This window comes from Cannabis sativa, chromosome 1, assembly GCF_029168945.1.
Source record: "Cannabis sativa cultivar Pink pepper isolate KNU-18-1 chromosome 1, ASM2916894v1, whole genome shotgun sequence".
Classification (NCBI taxonomy): domain Eukaryota; kingdom Viridiplantae; phylum Streptophyta; class Magnoliopsida; order Rosales; family Cannabaceae; genus Cannabis; species Cannabis sativa.
Genome location: NC_083601.1, coordinates 1,968,565 through 1,988,582, shown reverse-complemented (window position 1 = coordinate 1,988,582; position 20,018 = coordinate 1,968,565). Strand labels below are relative to the sequence as shown.

The following is a 20,018-nucleotide window of genomic DNA, read 5'->3' as shown; positions in this document are numbered from 1 at the left end:
AAAAGAAAATACTTCTCTCCCTATTTTTTTAAATGTCATTAAGAATAATAGCTTCTATATACTTTTATTTTACTTTTTAATGTTTCTAAAGTAAAAGGAGATAAATTATTATTATTCTATTTCTAAATAATTTTATTAATAACATATTACAAATATTAATTCTAATTATTTTTTATTTATTTTGTTACATTTCTCAATTAATTTACTCTAATTTTATATAAGTATTGTGTAGTAAACGTGCATGACAAACCTATAGCTAATTCAATAATGACAAACGTAAATTCTATGCTTGAAACAAATTAAAAGGTAGGAAATACGAACATGAAAGAAACATAATTACACTACTCGAAACGCCAACACTTTCTCAACGATAAGATACACTGCAGAACAAGATAATCACCTTCAACTAGCAACTGTCTTTCTTTGAAAATCTGAACCAAAAAATCGTATAATAAATAAATTGCTTATATTATCAGATCAAAATTTTGGTTCACAACCACTGCGCTAGAAAAATCGCCTGTAAGCTGTGCTATTATCTTTTATAGGAACATTTATAAATAAACAAAAGACAAACTAATTCATCAACCTACTGAATAAATACAATGCCCACTAGGCATCCTCAACCTTGTCTACCATATCATTTGAGGTTCTTGCAGCATGTTTGGTTTCATAGTCAGAACCGGTCCATAGTTTCCGAGAAGAAAATATCGGAACAGAAATCACCCCCTAATCCAGCTTGAGCTCAATCATTGTCGACACCTTCTAAGAGCAAAACACAAGGAAACTGACAAGGGCTTGATGAAATAAGAGGGCATTCATAATTACACTTGAAGACACTCACATTGCCCCAACCCCAAGAAACCATATATGGGCTGTCCCTGTCCAGACCTTCGGCTCGAAAAAAATTGGATGGTGATACATAGTTCGTAAATGCAAGGACCTGGTTTGTGTGTCATCACAGGTATTGTCGAAGGCTTTCACCACTAATGGATTCCATTTCCTTGAGAATCTCCTGCGCAAGGGACTTGACAGAGGGCTCCATATCCTCGAGTAGTTCCCCGAGGAAGGGGATGGTTTCAGCCAGGAAAACTAGATATTCTTCTCTGAGATGCTCAACCAAATACTTAACTACTCTTAGGCCTAGAATTCGAGCCCGCACCTTTTCACTTCGAGTCTGCATTAGTACCTACACATAGTGTACAGAAATGCAAAATATGAGTCAGAAACTATTCAGCTGGTCAAATGCAGTAAATAGTTGAAAGAGGCAAGAATAGGTGAGCGGAACCATTGATAACTTTTGAAAAGATCCAATTAACAAAAAAAAGAAAAGAAAAAGTTATAAAATCAAGGAGAAAGTGCTCAGGATTAGTAATTGGTCACAACATAGCAATATAAATATAAAGAATCAATCCTCTAAAAGCATGACTAATAATGGAAGTATATAAGATTCCAAAAGTACCTCATGGTTTAAAGGTTTCCATAAGACGTCAGTTGCTGCAGTCACTGCCATTTGACCGATACAAACAACCAACAAGTCGTCAACTTCCTTCACTGATGGCAAGTTTGAATGTTCTTCGAGGGAACTTGGTGGTTCAATAGTGAGCTGAGAAACAATGGGCTTCAAAAGAACCTACAAACAGAAATGCCAAGTTCAATCAACCAAGGAAACAGGTAATTACTCTAGTAAGCTGCAAAACATGTTTTTGACAAACCTACAAACCAAAAAGGCCATTTATTTCTAATTATTATTTTAGAAGAGACAGATATCACATGCCTATGACTGACCTCCTCCCAAATAAATTGAGAGCCTTCACACATGGAGGAGGAAGACCGTGGTTACAAAAAAAAGACATCACTATAACCCCACAAGTGACACTGAGAACTACTCATTATTACTCGTAACCATAACCCAATATCTAGTCAAACTTCTTACCAAAAAGGCCATATTCAATCAGAAAGGGATTGAAAGAAGGAAAGTAACGTGTAAACAACTAAACACTATTCTTTCTGATTACTTTAATGTTTAAAGGGAAACGAGAATTTAAAATAATAATAAAAACTTATTAAATAAAAATATTTTTAAAAATAATAATAGTAAATTATGTAACAATAAATTATTAACTTTTTTTAAAAAAAATTTAAATAAAAATATCAGCGTGGTAGATAATACTATTCACACATAGAACGCAAGCACTGACTATTTTCGTACTTTCCTCTCTTTTCCCAGCTATATAAACTATTTTAATGGAGGTAGTAGAGATAATGCAGCACTCATACACATTTGTACCAACATATTTTAAGTAAATCCAAGACTGCCCGCACCTAAACTTGACTGCTGAATGTGGGGTAAAACTTAAATCTGACTGCTAAATGTTTAACTAACCAAAGAGAACAAAAGACAGAAGATAAAGATGTTAACTAACCTGAAAATTTGAAGAGTCGAGAAACTTCATGCTTCCAGTATCATAGAGAAAACATTTATGTAACGATGACAAAATTGTTGCTCTAAGGTGCCAGTTTCCAATTGATATACTGGTATCTTCTGTACTTTTCGCTTCTAGAATTCTGGCCTTCTTCTTCCGTGTTAAACCAGAAGTCTTTGCATCCCCAGATACTGTGAGAAGACGGACACAGCCCTCAAGCAAGTATTTGAAGTATGGAATAAACAGAGACCTGCAATATTTATGACAACTGATTTACTAAAGGAAACGAACAATATAAATGTCGGTAGGTTAACAATAAAACCTAGAACTTAAAGCAATAAATAGTATCATGTAGCAACAGAATTTCACTACTACTCTTTCCTTCAAGAGCCTTGTATGGTTGGGAAAAAACATTTTCTCAGGAGTGTTACAAGAATGTATGCAGCAGAGATATGCACAAGATATATACTTGCTTTAGAACTTATATTTTTATATTCATGTGCAATTAATTATTTTACATTAATTCTTAATATCAAGGGTTGCATTGCATCAACAAAAAGACATTCAGATTTCATGCGGTTCATGAAGTCAAAACTGGCTACCCTAGTTTTCATTATGTAGTAAACAAAATCAACAAATAAAAGTGCATTAAAGGATAACTGACTCACCTATGGTTCTCAGCAAGCTTATTTACCATACCATAGAATGATACTGCTCTATCCACATTAGTGTTCCCCACAACACCATCTTCAACATCAGACTCTGCCCATTCAATACTCCTTATGAAAAGGGGCTTAAACATAGTCTCCGTCAGTTTCATTGTCAGAGAAATTATTGTATTGGTAACACTTTTTTCTACAGAATCAATATCCTGGAGGGAAGCTGGCCTTTGACGGCGTAGATCCAGAGCAAGCAAGCAAAGGTCAAAAATCTTTGCATGGTAACCACTAACAGATGGTCTATCCATTGAACCGATCAAGTTTGCCAACATTCCAAAATAGGCTGTCAAACTTGAATCCCCAGATGAAACAGCATTTTCATAAATTTTCAGCAAAGGTGGCAAAGCAAGTCGAACCTGGAAAAATTGATACAAGTCCAAGTAACCAAATGAGTAATAATGTGAAAAAAAAAAAAAAAAGTACAAGTCAAGGTGTACTAGTTTAACAGGGCTTACAGGAATTTTTTCCGCTATTAGTCTCCGTACTGTGTCAGCCTGAAATTTGACTTTTTGATAAGATCCTGTTGCAAAGTCGTGATTCAGCACTATAACTGTTATGATATCTCCAAGGTACGGATTTAGAAAAGCCCCAAGCTTTCCAACAACAGCCTCCAGAACCAGAAGAATGGACAAAATAATATTCTCTTTAGAAGTTGATGATGCAGTAGGTGTGTCATCATTACTTTTTATGCACTTAACATCTGAACGTAAAGAGATCTCGCGAGATATCTTAATTACATTCTCCACTATGCATGGAAGCTCAACTAACGCCCTTGGCCCAAGAACATTGACAAAAGCACCAGTTGTCCGAAGGCAGCCAGAAGAAACAGCAAAATTTTCTGGAGTAATATTTTTGGTAACAGATGGCAAACAATCACCATAGATGGAATAATCAAAAGGAAACCTATTGGCAAGAACTTCTAAAGCTGAAACAGCTGTCAGCTTCAGAGAATCTGAAACATCGACAGAATCAACTATCTTCACTATTTCTAGACACAGTCTGCGGAAAGATTCAAGAGCGGTCTCTTCCATATGTTTCCATTGAGCATACAAATTTCTCTCCTTATGCCTTGATTTTGTTGTATCGCTTTCTCTCAACATTTCACACAAAAATCCAAGAGCCTGCATTAAAAATTCAGGTTTATTAAGTTAAACATGCCTTCAATTACATATGACTTAAACAAGGAGCCTGACAAACATACAAAAACGAGGTAACAAATACTCCACCAATATGAACAAGTAACAGTTATTAAGTACCTTTTTCCCCACATTTTTATCTCCGTGGTGAAGCAATCTAATGATGCCGTTAAAATATGCTGATGGAATCATGAGTGTGGTAACAGTCCTCAAGACAGCTCGAATGCAATCCTTTAGTTCTTTCCTTATAACAGGAGGGACAGTCATTTGCTTCTTCTTTGTGTCAACAAGTTGAGATAATAAGCCTATCTGCTCCATGAGATCTTCAAGCAACACCTGTGAAGTTATATCAAGCAAACATTTACACTCACACTCAGAAAAATAACAGCACAAACACTTGTTTTGAAATTCTCAACCTGAACATTTTCTGATTCCAACGTTAATGCAAACTCAGGATCATGCAACTTGTGCTGAGTGAATTGGATTACAAAAAGCAATTCCACGAACATCTCCTGGCGCAGACTACCAGTACCTACTTGTTGAAGTAGCATAACAACGGAGGGAAGCCAAATCAAGCATGAATATTGCTCACATATTTGCAGTGCAAATACATACTCCCATTCTTTCTTTGTTGTAGAAATGGAGCAATCTGAAGCACTCATATTATCAGAGAAGAGTGACCCATTTCTTGAAACTAATGACCGGAATAGAAGGACAAGCAATGAAGTCAAGCTATTAGACTCCCCCAATATCCTGCACACAAGCATATCGAAATCAACTACAAGTCTAGTAATAATATAGAAATTAAAAACACACCTCTAACGGTTACACATGAGTGAACAGTGTACCTCAATAGATATACTACGGTTGACAGTCTTCTATGCTCAGCCATTTCAGGCAATACACCCATAAAAATCTAGAGAACAAGAAAAGAAAAAGGAAAAACAGATCAGTGCTTTACTTGACTAGCAAGTACTCCCAGGTGATATTCTCATGACAATATCAAATAATGACTAGATTACCTGCAAAAGTTTGTCCATGTTTTTTGTTCTTTCCAACCAACACGGAACAATTGTTGATATAAGATCCTCAAACACATGCTGTGAATAGTTGTCTATCTACAAAAGATGATAATCACAATAATAAGCATACAACTAACATCAAAGAAAGAGGATGTTAAGGATATTTTCATTTTCAAAAAAATAAATAAATAAATCTTTCATGCAACATCATATTCAAATTTCAAAATATAGATAGAAATTTAAAGAATCCCAAAGTTTCACAGCTCTAATTTATATAACTCACAAATAAAGCACTACAAACAGAACCAATAAGGCAATTACATATTTGTTATTACAGTGACTCATAACAGCTTAGTCAAGGCAAATGAATATATCATCAAACCTGTGTGACTGCCGATTCTCCAATAACAGTAAAAATGTCTTCTATGTGCTCTAAAACTTTCTCTGGTGTGATCTTTGTAAGAGTGGTTATCAGTGAAAATACATGGTTCCGAGTTACCCCGTCCTTCGCAGTGCAGGCACACTCAACTAGAACTTTGATGTTTATCTCATTTCTTACATTTTCCTGCAATGAAAGGACAGAAAAATTAAACAAAACAACATCCTAAAAAACAAATGTGCAGTACATTCATAACTCCACAAGATGAGAAACTACCTTTAGTGGCAGACTGTTGATAAGCGAAGTACTAATATCTTCCAGGATTATTAGTAATGTCTGTTGTATGTAACGCACTGTGGCTGCAGTGGTTTTGTAACCATCCGAAGAAGGTTGAACCATGTTTTTATCAAGGACAACAAAATGGAGAACCCATTCATCTGGAAAAGTCTTGCCAATCAGGTTGAATAAAGGCCCCAGCAGCAAATCTCTACATGATCCAAATTGAAGCTAATTAAGATAAGAAAGCACTTATAGAAACTCCCACAACACAGGACTGATGAGAAGTTTATGTGCTCATGAAGTATAAGATTATAATAAAAATAGCATCATCAAACCTGTTAACTATGTCTTTCTTCAGTAGCAAAACATCAAGAAAGGAGCTGAGAAAAGAAAGTGCATTTTCTCCTTTATAAATTTCATCAACAGGCAGAGTGGACTTCTGATCTCCAACTAGTTTCCTTTTCTTCTTCCCATATGCTGAACTAATCACACGACCTTTATTCTTTAAAACATGATCAAGCATCTGAACAATAGTGGACCAAGTAATCTGATACAACCAAAGGTGTTCAATCAGTCTCCAATGCTTCAGTTGAACTGAGAGCAATAAATATGAAATTCACCATTATGTATACTGTAATTTAATAATTATGATGTCCAGCTAGTTACATACATTACATTCCTTGAAGCATTTTATGAAAATTAGATAGCAATTAAAGGAATTTCTAGACAACTTTTAAGTATCTAGTGGCTCTTGAAGTTCAATTAAGAAATGATTAGCGGCGTAGCAAATTAAAGTATATTCCTGCAAACAGAATAGTATGTAGAACTTGTCAGGTTAAGATTTGTTTGGACAATCAGTTGCTTAAAATGGCATTACTAATCTAGAAGTTTTTTTGTTGGTCTCTGCAGTTGTATGATTGTATCTTGTCTATATGGTGTCTAGCACTCTTTATCGTACTTGATCGGCCTAGTTTATGTAATTTTACTGTAAGTTCAAATCCCATAAGCCTCCATGTCAAAATGGGAAGAGAAAGAGGAATAAGACAATAAGTTAGTATATTTTAGTATACACATGGCATACAACCATGTTCTACTTTAAGATCAACTGTACCAATATAAAAAAATAAAAGATAGAAGAAAAGAGAGTACATTCAAGCGCAACAAGGCTTCTCTGGCAGCATTTTGTATATCGCCACTAGAATTCCGAAACAAAATGACAAGTTCACGAAACAGAAGCTCCTGCATACACAAAAATTAAAACTCCTTTTAACCCATCAGTAAAAATCTTTTCTGTCAAAGGAGCGAAGCAAAAATAATGACCTAGAAAAATTATTCTCCAAGTAGTAGTCCAGCAGTTAATATTACATGCCTAAATACAGAAACTTGAATCACTAAGCTAGGATTTTACTTGGAAAAGAAACACTTAAGAAATTAAGTTCACTGTATAAACGCTTGAAACACTTGAGCACATGTAATAATTAAACACTTAGTTCATGACCTCTCTGAACAAACTGCAGTTCATACATATCCCCCGTACTGAGAGATTTAGTCAAACCTAAAAATCCATCTTATCTTGAAAGCTCTTTAGAGAACTCAAGAGACTTGAAAAAAAAAAAATCGAATTCTCAATGGAATATATAATCTTTTGTTTCCTGAATTGATTGCTTACAACTACTTTACAAATTGAAATTCAACTTGGGGAAAGTATAATGAATTGGTTGGAATCATAACAATAAAGTCCTGTGCAACATCATGTTTAACTTTAACCTTCAAAACTGGCGAACTTTCTGAATTGGAATACTAACTTTACATTATTTTCATCTTCCAGAATTTAGGGAATCAATGTAGCATGCTTCTTACTTGTTTTAATATGTTCCAACAAAATAAAGAACTATAAAGACAGGAAAAAAAATCCAATAAAAAGTTTTAATAATGAAACTGCTTGTACTCTCCTTCCCTTTCCAAACATTTAGTAAAAACTAACATTGGATGACACATCTTAGTGACATGGCATAAGATTTTTTCTATCATAAAGTTAACATATTGAAAATAAAAATAAAAAAGCTATTATTTTCAATCATATTATGTGAAAAAATGTAACCTGCAACTCAGTCTTCAATCCACCGTAGATTTGGTTGTCAAGCTTCAGCAAGACAGTCACACAAGGACGCATTACAGCTGGGTCTTCTACGGCCAAGCCATCCAACTGAAAGAACAAACAGTTCAGAAAATGCGTGAATCATTGATAAAATTTGTTGCACAAAAAGCATTGATGCACAGAAAGCATTACTTATGAAACTACAATGTAGAGCTACAACATAGATAAGTTTCAACTTCCAACTGTACTTACTTGCAAAGCCTTAAATAAATGATCTTCGAACAAATGGCCATCAAATGAAGAGGGTATGGCACAATTCTAGCACAAGCAAATGGTAACAAATTAATTAACAGTAGGATGTGGTATGATTCAAGATTACCCAGGTAGGAAATATTTAGGAGATCTATCAACTTACCTCTAGTAGAAGGCATAGGATATCAACCTCAATGTTTGACAACTTCAGGCTGGATGTATCAGATTTACAATGATATTGACTGCGTCTTCTCAAAAGTTGAGATAAGAATGACTCAAGTTCCTTAACATGTACAACAGTACTGCCAACTCCTTTGAGCAAAGATAAAATCATAAGCTGCCAGAACATAAAGCCCATCAACATCTCCACAAAATATGTACTACATTGTAATAAATAAATATAACAATTATGCAAAGATGAATAACCGAAACAATTAAAAGAATAATAGCAAGGAAAATAAATGTGTAACTTAGAAACAATGTGCAAAAATAAAATGTAAAGCTAATCATCATAGGGCTAGCTAACCTTTGAATAATCAGAGAGCTTAAGAGCTGAACCCAAAATGAACGCAAGAATCTTTTCCCTGGTGGGTTGATCAAACCTGCACAGAAGAAAGAGACATATGATAGTTATTGCTGGGCATGAAAGGTAACAAAAATTCTGGAGATTCTTATTGGTCCTTTATTATTCACTAGTACTACCCTTAGAAGCACAAAATAATTTAGAGGAAGAAGTCATCGGATTGGTAAAATGGAAAATAGAAATTATATAATCAAACAAGAAAAAACAAGAACATGTGAAGCAATATATGACAGTTCATATAACTTGAAATCTCACAATGTGCAGGTTATCAATGAATATTGCAACCAAATATTTCTTACTTTTTTAGCTATTCTAAATGGATAATGAAACAATAAAAATAAAAACTGTACTAATCAACAGAAAACAAATACCATAATAACAACAGATGATACCACCATAATAAGAAGAGATAAATACCTTTGCTCAATATTCTTTTGTACCAACAAGCTATGGCAGGATGAGCCAAGCAAAGATGCCATAAGTGAAGGAAGGAATTTTCTGTCAGACAAAATTAGCCTCTTTTGCTGAACTATCAAGTCCAAAAGTTTATCAAGAAAATGACTCCAAGTTGCTTGGTTTCCTGGCATTTAAACAAAATCAGTATATGCAAAAATTGAAGTACGCATCAGGAAACAGATAAACAGGAGACCATGTCATACCATTTTTCTTGCTGGAACAGTCAATATGTGCCCATAATGCACGTAATCCTTCCACACAATTCATAGCTGCAATTCTTACATCCTAGAAGAGAAACAGATCCCATAAGGTAAAACCATTTTAGCACAGAAACAAACCACAAACAGTTCTTTTATAGAAAAGAAATGTCTAATTACACCGGCCACTGACATTACATGTATAAACTAAATCCGGTAAAGTAAGATACCTGATGTAAGTCTTAACGTACTCAAATTAATATATACTTGAAAGCTAATCATACCTATTTATTATTTCCCAACCAATTCTAAATCTACTTAATATTTTTCAATTAAACAAGACTCAAATAATTATACTTGAAAGCTAAATCCGGTAAAGTAAGATACCTGATGTAAGTCTTAACGTACTCAAATTAATATATACTTGAAAGCTAATCATACCTATTTATTATTTCCCAACCAATTCTAAATCTACTTAATATTTTTCAATTAAACAAGACTCAAATAATTATATAGTTATGGGCAAACGTTAAAAACCAAAATTCTACAAATTTTATAAAAAAAACTACATGGGGGCACACTTATTAAATTAGTAGCATATGTCCTTTACCACATCTGATACCTCAGGTTTAAAAATATGTGCCAACGCCAGATATGATACTTGTAGTTAATGAAAAATATATAATAGCTTAAATGCATACAAAAGAAGATTAAAACAAAAAACCCTTTTTAATTCCACAACATTAAAACAAAGGCAGTACTGACCGACAGAAACAAGAGATCAAACAGATACCTGGTTAAAACTAGACAGTGGAACAAGAATTGAGGGAAATTCAGCAAGAAGTTGACCACAAAACTGCAATCTTCCTTCTGGCTGACAACAAAGATATGTGAAACAGTGGAGACTCTCAACTTGAGCTGCAACAGGAACATCTGCAATACAAAATCGTACATCAGCATAAGAGAGAAATCTATTGAGAAGATTTTAAAGCTACACAGGATCCAATGCAGATTGATCTAATAAAATCAAATCAGTATAGAGGACAAATGTAAAATCACTAAACCAAAATAACTCAGGCACTTTCCTTTGCAATAAACATTAAAATAAAATGACATTGGACGACAGTATAAATGACACTTGAAACAGAAATCGCAGTAAGCACCTTGTTCTGTGAAAAGCCTGCACAAAAATTGGAGAGGAGAAGCATTGAACTTTGTGACGAGGTAGAGACGATGATCCTTGAAAACATGATTAAACTGAGAGGCTGAAAAAAACACAAACAGGTCCTGGAGCCACTTTTTGTTATCATCCTGCAACCATTAGAAACATATACCCAATTATTCTAAGAAGTTAAACATGTGACTAATTACAGTCAAGTATTTACAAAGGAAAACCTTTCAAAACGAAGAAACCAGGAAGTGGGAAATGGTATCACCAACCTGTAAGACTTCTCCATGCACAGATGATTTAAAGGCCTCTAGTAACCTCCAAAAGGAACAAATTATAATAATTGGATTCAATGCTTTGAATTTGAAACCAGAGAGCTGATCTATGAATTTTCTGCAATCCCAATTTAGCATCTCTATCTTGAACTGCAATAAACAGACAAGTCAAGCAATATACTTCATCAAAATTTACTAGTTTTGCTTGCTTTAAACAAGTTCTGAACATTCTACAACATGCTATACAATAAAAAAATTGATATTCTTTCATACCTCTTTTAAAGAGCCATCGCCCAATTTTTCAAATGCTTCCCATTCAGTCTTTAGTATTGGATAGCAGGCTTCCAACAATGCCACAAATTGACCAGATTCTGAGATACAAGAAAAATTAAAATCAAGGCATTAGTACTGAAAATATCAGAAGAGTAAAAACAAAAAATTGTTTCTACAGCATGCAGAGATCTACCCCCGAGAGACAAGCAAATCAAAATGATAGATTAACCTTTAAAAACAAGAAAAGAAAAAGGAGAAGAAAGGCCCGCCTTCACAAATACATTGCCTAATATTTTTTTTTATTTATTTTGTGCTTCCGCAAAATTATTAGAGCAAGATTTGTTTCTATCAACATTTCACTTAATTTTCTTTTAATCACCAAACTGGATGTCCATGCATTTTAACTAAATACTACTGCAACCCTTCCAAAATTCATTAAGTGCTTAAAATGTTTGGGACAGCTACTTACACCAGATATTTATTTAATGAAAACATATAAAAGAATATGCAAAAGAAAGATACAACAGGAGAAACATAGAGAATCAGGCACCAGACCAAAACACAAAATCATAAGAATGACTTATTTACAATAATTTTTTAAAAAATAAATAAATAAATAAATCACAACAAACAAAACAAAATAGAGGAAAAAGCATATAATTGTGGCTGAGGGGAATAAGAACCATACTATTTTTTTGCATTAAAAATGACTGCATAATAACCAACAAGAAAAGTGTCTTTGATGATGTAGATTCTTTAAAATCCTCAGTAATCAAAGCAATATACTGTTCAGGATGCATTAAGAATCTTTCTGCCAAAAAAGTAATTGTGTCCATATTCATTGAAGAAATGCTTCCTGGTTGCAGCACCTGCATTTTGAATTTCCACAAACAAAAATAGTTTAATATCTATCATCACCAAAAAAATGCTAAGCAATCAAAAAATAAAAATATTTCAAACTAGGCTCCCCACCTAACCCTACAATATTTGGGGATCATGAAACCATAGCAATTTCCATGTAGGTACCCAAAAGGGACTCAAATGTCAGATCTTGTTGGCGCAAACCACATGCCTGACCATTTGAGCTACCCTTCTTGGGTGCTAAGCAATCATAATTGAATCTTAAATATATATACAAATAAGAAATGAAAAACCAGCAAATTACAAGAGATAAATAGGAAAGTTCTACTTCAAATAAATTAAACAAATTCCTACATACCAATTCTGTACTGGAGACGCTAGGAAGATTCTCAAAAAGTGGCCAATTCAAATTCTTGGCTGTTTCCAGCGCTTTCAGGTTTAACCTCTGAGTCTGGATTCAGTAATAATACACTTAAAACGTAAACAGAGAAATAAAAGCAAAGACCAGTTCCTGGTTCAAAAATGTAAAAGTAAAAGAAGTACACCAAAGAAAGTATAGGCAAAAAAAAAAAAAGGACAACCTTCGGCAGAACTAAGAGTAGAGGACAGATCATGGCAGCAAGTGTATTCATATGATCCTTGTGATCACGAGAAATAAAGTCTAATTTCTTCAGGCAACATAGAGCAACATCACAAGCCAGATTGGTGTTCTCTGATGAACCTTCAAGCAGAAATGGAGGAATTAGATGAGGTTATTCCCAATTTGATAGATATCTATACCAATAATCGGCAGGAGAATGCATAAAAAACACACCCACTAGAAAAAACAAAAGTTGGCTAATGATTTTCATGCCAAACTGCCGAAGCAATTATTACATAACAAACTCACTTGAATTAAGAATACGAATGCACCGCTTAAGCACGTTATTCAGTACTTTTAAAAGCTCAGTTGTATTTAACATATCATTTATTCCATCAAGAGAAACAGCAGCCCTCACAACAGTAAGATCCTCATCATGCAGCTGTTGCAATATAGCATCTTGAACCGATGAAAAGCCCTGCTCCAGAAGAGATAGAGAAATTATTAGTAAAAAGAAACATACAAACATAAAATTTAAACCACAAGCTAATCAACTAAGAAGTGCAGAGAAAATACAGATACAATAATTACTTAATTTTACAGCACTTGCAGAAAAGGTGAGAGAAAGAAGTTACTAGTATCAAACACAATGCTGCCAAACTGAAAAAGGCACCACTAAATGATTGTTTAAAACTTACTAAAGATAGTTAACCTCCTATGTATAGTAAGAGTGATTGGTTGAAACCTAACGGCGATACAAACAGTCCACAGAATGTAAAAAGGAACAAATACAATCAAAGAACAAATTAACTTCACTAAATACAACCTGTGGGTCAGTAGCCTTGGCTGTCAAGACACTAGTTGCATTTAAACCAGATAGCACAGCCCGCCGCACATCAGCCTAAAACATAAACGCAAGTCAATAGAAAGAAAATTATAGAATGCCCCCAAGGGATGTGCAACAACTGAAACAGAGTTATATACAAGAAATTATTGAAAAATCACATTACCTTGGGATGATGCAGTGCAAACCAAAGTTTTGAATGAGAAAGTGTGGCTTGTGACAAATCCAAATTATCATCCAAGAACTTACACAAAATATCATACTTTGAAACCCCTTTCTTGGACTGAACCTTTTTTTCCTGTCAAAAGACATGAAATATAAAATAAAAGTATATAAAAAAACGAGGGGAAAAGAAAGACGAGAATGAATACATACTTTAAGGAATTTGCGAAGCGCTTCTTGTACTTCTGATGGATAATTCTTATTAAGAACAAATAAAAATTTCTTCACCATGCTTCCTATTTATCAGGAAAGATAGTAGCAGCAATAAGAACCCTATTGCAAAAATAAGCAAGGGCAAAATGATATGAAAGCAGAGAGACTGTAAAAACTATTTCAAAAGTTGGGGTTTATATATACACATCATATACTTATATGAAATTCCCCAGCCAGATTCAAACTGCTTAAATGGACCAAAGTTCAAAACTGGAGTCTTCCTCCTAATGTACCTGACAAGGATGATGTTGAAAGGGTATCTTTTTCTGACGCTTTCAAGCAATGAGATAGGACCTTAGTGACCAGACGGTTAACAAAACCCTTTATAGGAAGTACCTCCAAGATCGAGATCAATACATGATGAGATGATTCATTAGAAAAACTGCGAACAAAAAGAATATAAGTTTATACTAAAGAAAGAAGATACAATTACAAGTAATGCTCTAAGACAACAATCTTCCTCCTCACCTGTAGTCAATATTGAGCTCATTAAACAGAGTATCCAAAAACACGGACAGGAATTTGTCAATATTGAACTCATTAAACAGTTCCAAAAGAATCCCAGCGAAATCCCTTCAGATTATAATACAAAACACAATAAGAAATTTGAAAATACAGATAAAGAAGCAATATATAACCATGTGGAACTGTTCAAGTATGTCTAGGCAATCAGCATTACCGGATTTCCATCAGAATCTCCAAAGCCTTTTTTGGGACCATATTAATAGATTGCAACTGAAAATTTCCGTGTCAACATTAGTAGAAGAAGATCAAAATTAATAGTCACAACATATATATACACAAGACAATAACCACAAGCAAGTACATGCAGTAACATTTATAATCCAATTAAGGATAAAAAGGGTGTTGGGCATCTATACCACACCTATCCTTCACCAGTCACCACAACTAAGATCTTTACTACAAAGACAAAGTAAACTGTACAGCAAAAAGGCCCACCTTCCACACTGATTCCTCAAATATGATACTTAAAAAGGAAAATTATAAACAATTGTGTGGCCCACATAACCAGAAATATAAATTTCCAGTTTTATAAGTTCTTATCTTACACTGTTCTAATTTTCCCTCAATCAGTCATTTGCCATAATAAACAGAATTTCTTGTTATCTTCTGCTGACGTTAGTTTCTCTTTTTTTTTCTTTATCTAAGCATTGCTCCACTAAATTGCATGAACAATTCATACACAATACACACAAGTGATCCCTTTCATCTTATAACATAAATGAGCTTGAAACATTATTAAAAGAAGAATTTTCACAGCAAATATCAATGAACTTAAACATTATTTATGCTAACTAATCAATGCATCAAATTTAGATTCAACAACAATCTCCAGATTTTCTATTAGAAACAAGACTTGTATTAATGCTTGGAAAAAGAAACCGCAATGAATAAAACAAAATAATTACAGAAAAATACTCCAATCCCTTATAAGAGAAGAAAAAACATCTTTAAAAATAATTTACACTTCACAACAACAAATACTGTCAGCAATGAGATGGTACAAATGTGCATGTGCATCTTTTGGAAATAAGACCATACCTGAATAAGGTTGATCATAGTCATTAGTGCCAACCTAAGCCACTGAAGATCAGTTGACTCTTTTGCATCATCTTGAGCAATTTCAGCAATAGACCGAATCAAAGTGTTGACAAGATTGGGAGACAATGCAACTTTTCTAGCCAGTAAACCAATGATCATCATAGCACCAGCCTATACACAAACAAATCATATACTTAGCAAACACGATTAAATAAACAGAATCCTCGTTCAAGAATGAGTTATGGCTTCAAAGTTTGAAACATGTAAGAAAAGTCAAATTCACATTCAGCACCCTATGCAAACAAACACTGACGCATTAATATGCAATGACTTAAGGGTTAGTTTGGTTGGGGGAATGGAATGAAACAATTTTGATTCCTTTTTCTTTCCTTTATAGTTTGTTTGGTTACAATCTAAAGCATTAGAATGTCATTTCAATGGAATAGCTTTCCCATTCTTTTGGGGGAACGGCTATTCATCCCAAACAAGAGGAGAAAGGCCATTTCAACGTACAATAATATTTTAACTAGTTAAATTTTATTCCATTTTCCATTGTTATTCTAATTCCACTCACACAACAATGTTTCTATTACTCCCAAGTCCCAACCAAACATATGCTTAATTAATACAACAAGAGAACTCATGTCAAAGATGGGGGGAAGCAATTATATGGAATTTAAAGGTAGCAAAAAATATAATAAAATGGAATTCATATGTGGGGAGAAATGAAAAAATTACGATCCATACAGAATACACTACATATGTAATCCTCTGGAACATTACTCGCAAAGAAGGAACATGAACAAATGTAAAGCAGTTCATTATTTATTATCAAGACACATATTAGTGGTAGCAACACATATAAATGCTTCTAGACTATTATACCAAACATCTATGTAAAGCTTCTCTACTAAGTCTCTTAAAAGCTTGTGAGCCAAAATTAGAAGTTATAAATACGAATATGTTTTACTAGACATGACACAACAGGGGACAATAAAAATACCATCCTAACAAAAAGTGTATCTAAACCTGACCTTGTGATCTGAACCACCTTTTGCATCAGGCTGAAGTCCTGAACGAGCAAATGGAAGAATTTTGTTGACGAAATCATTCTCAGGAGATGCAACGGAACCCAAAGCCTCAATGACAACAGCTGTGCAAAAACTGATCACTGGTCTAGAGGGCTGAAGCTTCTTTGACGGTGTTGCCTGTGGCAAAAGGAATCAGTAATAATGGCACCAAAACAAGATGTAGAATCAACAATCAAATGGAGAAAATACTCACATAATGGCATATAGCTTCCAAGACCCCCTTATCACGTATACATTGCTGCACTATATTTTTTCTAGGTGGTGGTGCACCAGAATGTTTTACACTGTCCAGAAATTTCCATTTACTATTTCTGCAACATCAGTTATTTAAAATAAAATATATATATCAGACTTCTTAAAATTAGCATACAACAATTTGAAAGCAAAAAAACACATTAAAAAACAGCCTGCTAACCCTGTGTCAATCAACTCTACTATTCGAACAAAGGCATGGGTATCATGGTATGGTAAAGAACACAAAATCAGTTCCTCAAAATTGTAAACATGAATCCTGAAATAAAAACAAAGGCCACATTAAAAAACAGAAAAAACACTCAATTCAAAGAAAAAGAAGAGGAAGAGAAGAAAAAAAAACACCCAGTAAGGATATATCATGCAAGCTTACTTGTATCTTCTTATCAAGTACTCGAGAGTCTTGATTGATGATTGATGTTGGAAATGTACTGATATTAAGCGCAAGTACGAACTAATTGTTTCATTAATGCGATTATTTTCCTCTATTCCCAACAACTCTCTATCCATTTCCCTACTTTTATGGCTAAAAAGATCATTCCTGTAGTTCCTAAATCGCTCATCAATGCTTATAAGAACATCAAGACCTGAAAAGTAATCCATACATCCATTATTTTCAATAAACAAAAATATACTAAAATAAATTCCTTGAGGCAGAATTTCATCTTAGAAAGTTGGCGTTAAGCCCACATACAAAAACCGAGAAGAGACCAAAATAAAGAGACCCGGTAAAGTAAATAAATTTGAATATACAACCAAATTTTGGTTCTTCGTATAATAAAACTTCATTTAACAGCTTTTTAGTTATCAATTTCTGTCATTAGCTTTCTCGGGAAACAAACGGAAAAAGAAAGCAAGAGCTGACCTTGAAGTGCGATAGAGAGAATGGTTTCAACATCAATGTCAGCGGCTTGTTCGGATTTGAAGATAATAGAAGGACGAGTGAAAGGCCTCTTCTGCTGCGGGTCGGAGTCAACTTGTACGAAGGATTTAATGGCCTGTAACTGAGAGGCGATGGACGTAGCCATGGCTCTGTTTCCTCTCTAAAGCAGAACCCAGTCAAGAATTAATGGAGCTTTCGATTGTGCTGGATGGGTTGCTTCAGTATCCTCAGAGTAGGGAAACGGTAAAGAGCCGACTTTGAGAAGGCTTTAGGGTTTATTTCATCATCGAGGGTTTTAGAGTTTTTCTTTCTTTTTCATTTTTTAATATTAATATTTTTTTTCTTTAACATAGGTCCTCAATAATAGCACATTAGTCTTTATTTTTACACTAATTTAGGCGAAAATACTTAAGTTTAATTTTTACATTTTTTAATCAAATTCTTTCGCGCTCTTCTTGCTTTCGAGTCGGAAACACCCCCACCCCAACTCTATCTTCCTTATCAGTGAATCAAAAATAGTTCATAGGTACTTTTCAATGCAACAGGACTGAGACGACGCTCGATCAAATTAGAAATTTCATAAAAGAAGAAAAATCATAGCATTCAAAAAAAAAAAAAACTTCTGATTGCAAATTAATACCTAAGTAAAACTTTTAGCGGTAAAAATACATTTTGTTAGGATTATGGAACTTCCATTGGTATCTTGTTGTTAAGTGTCTATATGTCACTCTGTGATTGGTCTAGATCGTTTAATTTTTAATTTGTATTTAAAAAATAGTTTAAAATCAAAATATTTAAAATTCATATTTTAATTAAGGGATACTAGCGGTAATATTATCCAAACTACAGTTACACTTAACCTCACAAACTCAATTTTTGGTGGTAAAACCCTTTGAACCTTACTTTTATTTTGCTCATTACACTTTCGTCCAAAAACTTCAGTTAAGTGCCACAATGGACTGCCCATGTATACATGTGGCAAATTTTTAGTGGTCTACTTGATATTAATTATTAAAAAATAATTTTAAATATTTAAAAATTTTAAAAATCAGAAAAAAAAAATATAATTTTAAAAAATAATTAATTTTTTTACTTTTACTTTCTTTTTTTTCTTTTTCTTCTTTCTTTCTTTCTCCTTCTTTCTTTTTCTTATGAAACCCTAATCTCTCTCTTTCTCTCTCCCTCAGAGCTTTCTCTCTATCTCCTTCTCTGTCAGCTGCATGCAGCTCTAACCCTAGCTCTGATGAGCCACCATCATCGAGATCGACGAACACCAAGGGCGGACCCACATTGTAGCGAGACGGGACAGTCACCCCTCCTGAAAAAAAAAATCTAGAAAAAATGTATATATATTTTAGTTAGTTACAATATATATTTGTAATAAAAGATTATATTTATAGACATAATAGTAGGCTTGGTATAATGGTTAAGGTAAGTTACATATATGTTAGAAGTTAAAAGTTCAAATTTCACTAACAACACTTTATTTTTTCTTTTTAAGTTTACTTTTGCCACTGCTTTACAAAAAAAAAAAATAATAAATAACGCCCCTCCTCACTTTAAATTCTGGGTCCGCCACTCCCCACCCAATACCCAAAAACCCCAAGACCCAAAACCCCTACCCCAATTCTCTCTCTATTTCTCGACATGTCTCCCTCTCTCTTCCTCGTTGTTCTCGATACGGCTTCGATGAGCCACCATCGTCGACAAAGGGTTCGAACCATCTCTTCATGTCTCTCATAGACCCTCTTTTTTGTCTCTTCTCTCTTTTCGTGGTGGACCTCGCCAGAGTCGAAGCTCCACAGCTCCAATTGAGCCATCTTCGAGTCCCAATGAGCTAATCGATGGGTCTAAATCTGATCAATGGGTAGATTGAGAAGACCGGATTTTAGAGGAGATTGTTCCTCTTGTTGGCTTTGTTCGAACCATCATTCACTCTAGAAAGTAATTTTTCTATTCTTTCAATTCTTTTGCTCTTCGTGTGTTTTTGTTTTTTGTTTTAGGTTTGATTGATTACATTTCGTATTAGAGCATATATAAGATTGGTGATAAACTCAGTGATGAGCATGAGAATGTAATTCTTGAAAAGTTGCTTCCTTTTCATCCAGCTTATGAAATCAAGATTGGTTGTGTTCAATCCATTATGGTAACATTTTTAGAAAAGATTTTTCACCTGAAACCTTTTATTATTGTGTTTTTGTACATGGGATTTTACTTATTTGTTGATTTTGATTTTATTTTAATTTTGT

At 33.9% G+C, this 20,018-nt stretch overlaps 1 protein-coding gene across 1 annotated transcript; it reads right to left on the bottom strand.

The window, feature by feature from the left end:
- Positions 1-444: 444 nt before the first annotated feature.
- Positions 445-18,081, bottom strand: LOC115705135 (uncharacterized protein At3g06530). Its single transcript, XM_030632374.2, has 39 exons — positions 17,752-18,081; positions 17,260-17,473; positions 17,050-17,145; positions 16,828-16,945; positions 16,578-16,751; positions 15,544-15,714; positions 14,660-14,715; positions 14,449-14,553; positions 14,214-14,362; positions 13,921-14,003; positions 13,712-13,843; positions 13,528-13,602; positions 13,011-13,179; positions 12,703-12,842; positions 12,480-12,572; positions 11,949-12,129; positions 11,261-11,358; positions 10,985-11,137; positions 10,708-10,855; positions 10,338-10,477; positions 9,551-9,632; positions 9,309-9,471; positions 8,835-8,910; positions 8,472-8,645; positions 8,309-8,374; positions 8,060-8,164; positions 7,108-7,197; positions 6,294-6,505; positions 5,956-6,166; positions 5,683-5,865; positions 5,301-5,396; positions 5,127-5,194; positions 4,695-5,031; positions 4,399-4,614; positions 3,598-4,263; positions 3,092-3,498; positions 2,424-2,673; positions 1,460-1,630; positions 445-1,186 (listed from the first exon to the last, which is right to left on the bottom strand). The coding sequence occupies exons 1-39, from the start codon at positions 17,912-17,914 to the stop codon at positions 956-958; spliced, it is 6,462 nt and encodes a 2,153-aa protein (XP_030488234.2). The 5' UTR covers positions 17,915-18,081; the 3' UTR covers positions 445-955.
- Between the last annotated feature and the right edge of the window lie 1,937 nt (positions 18,082-20,018).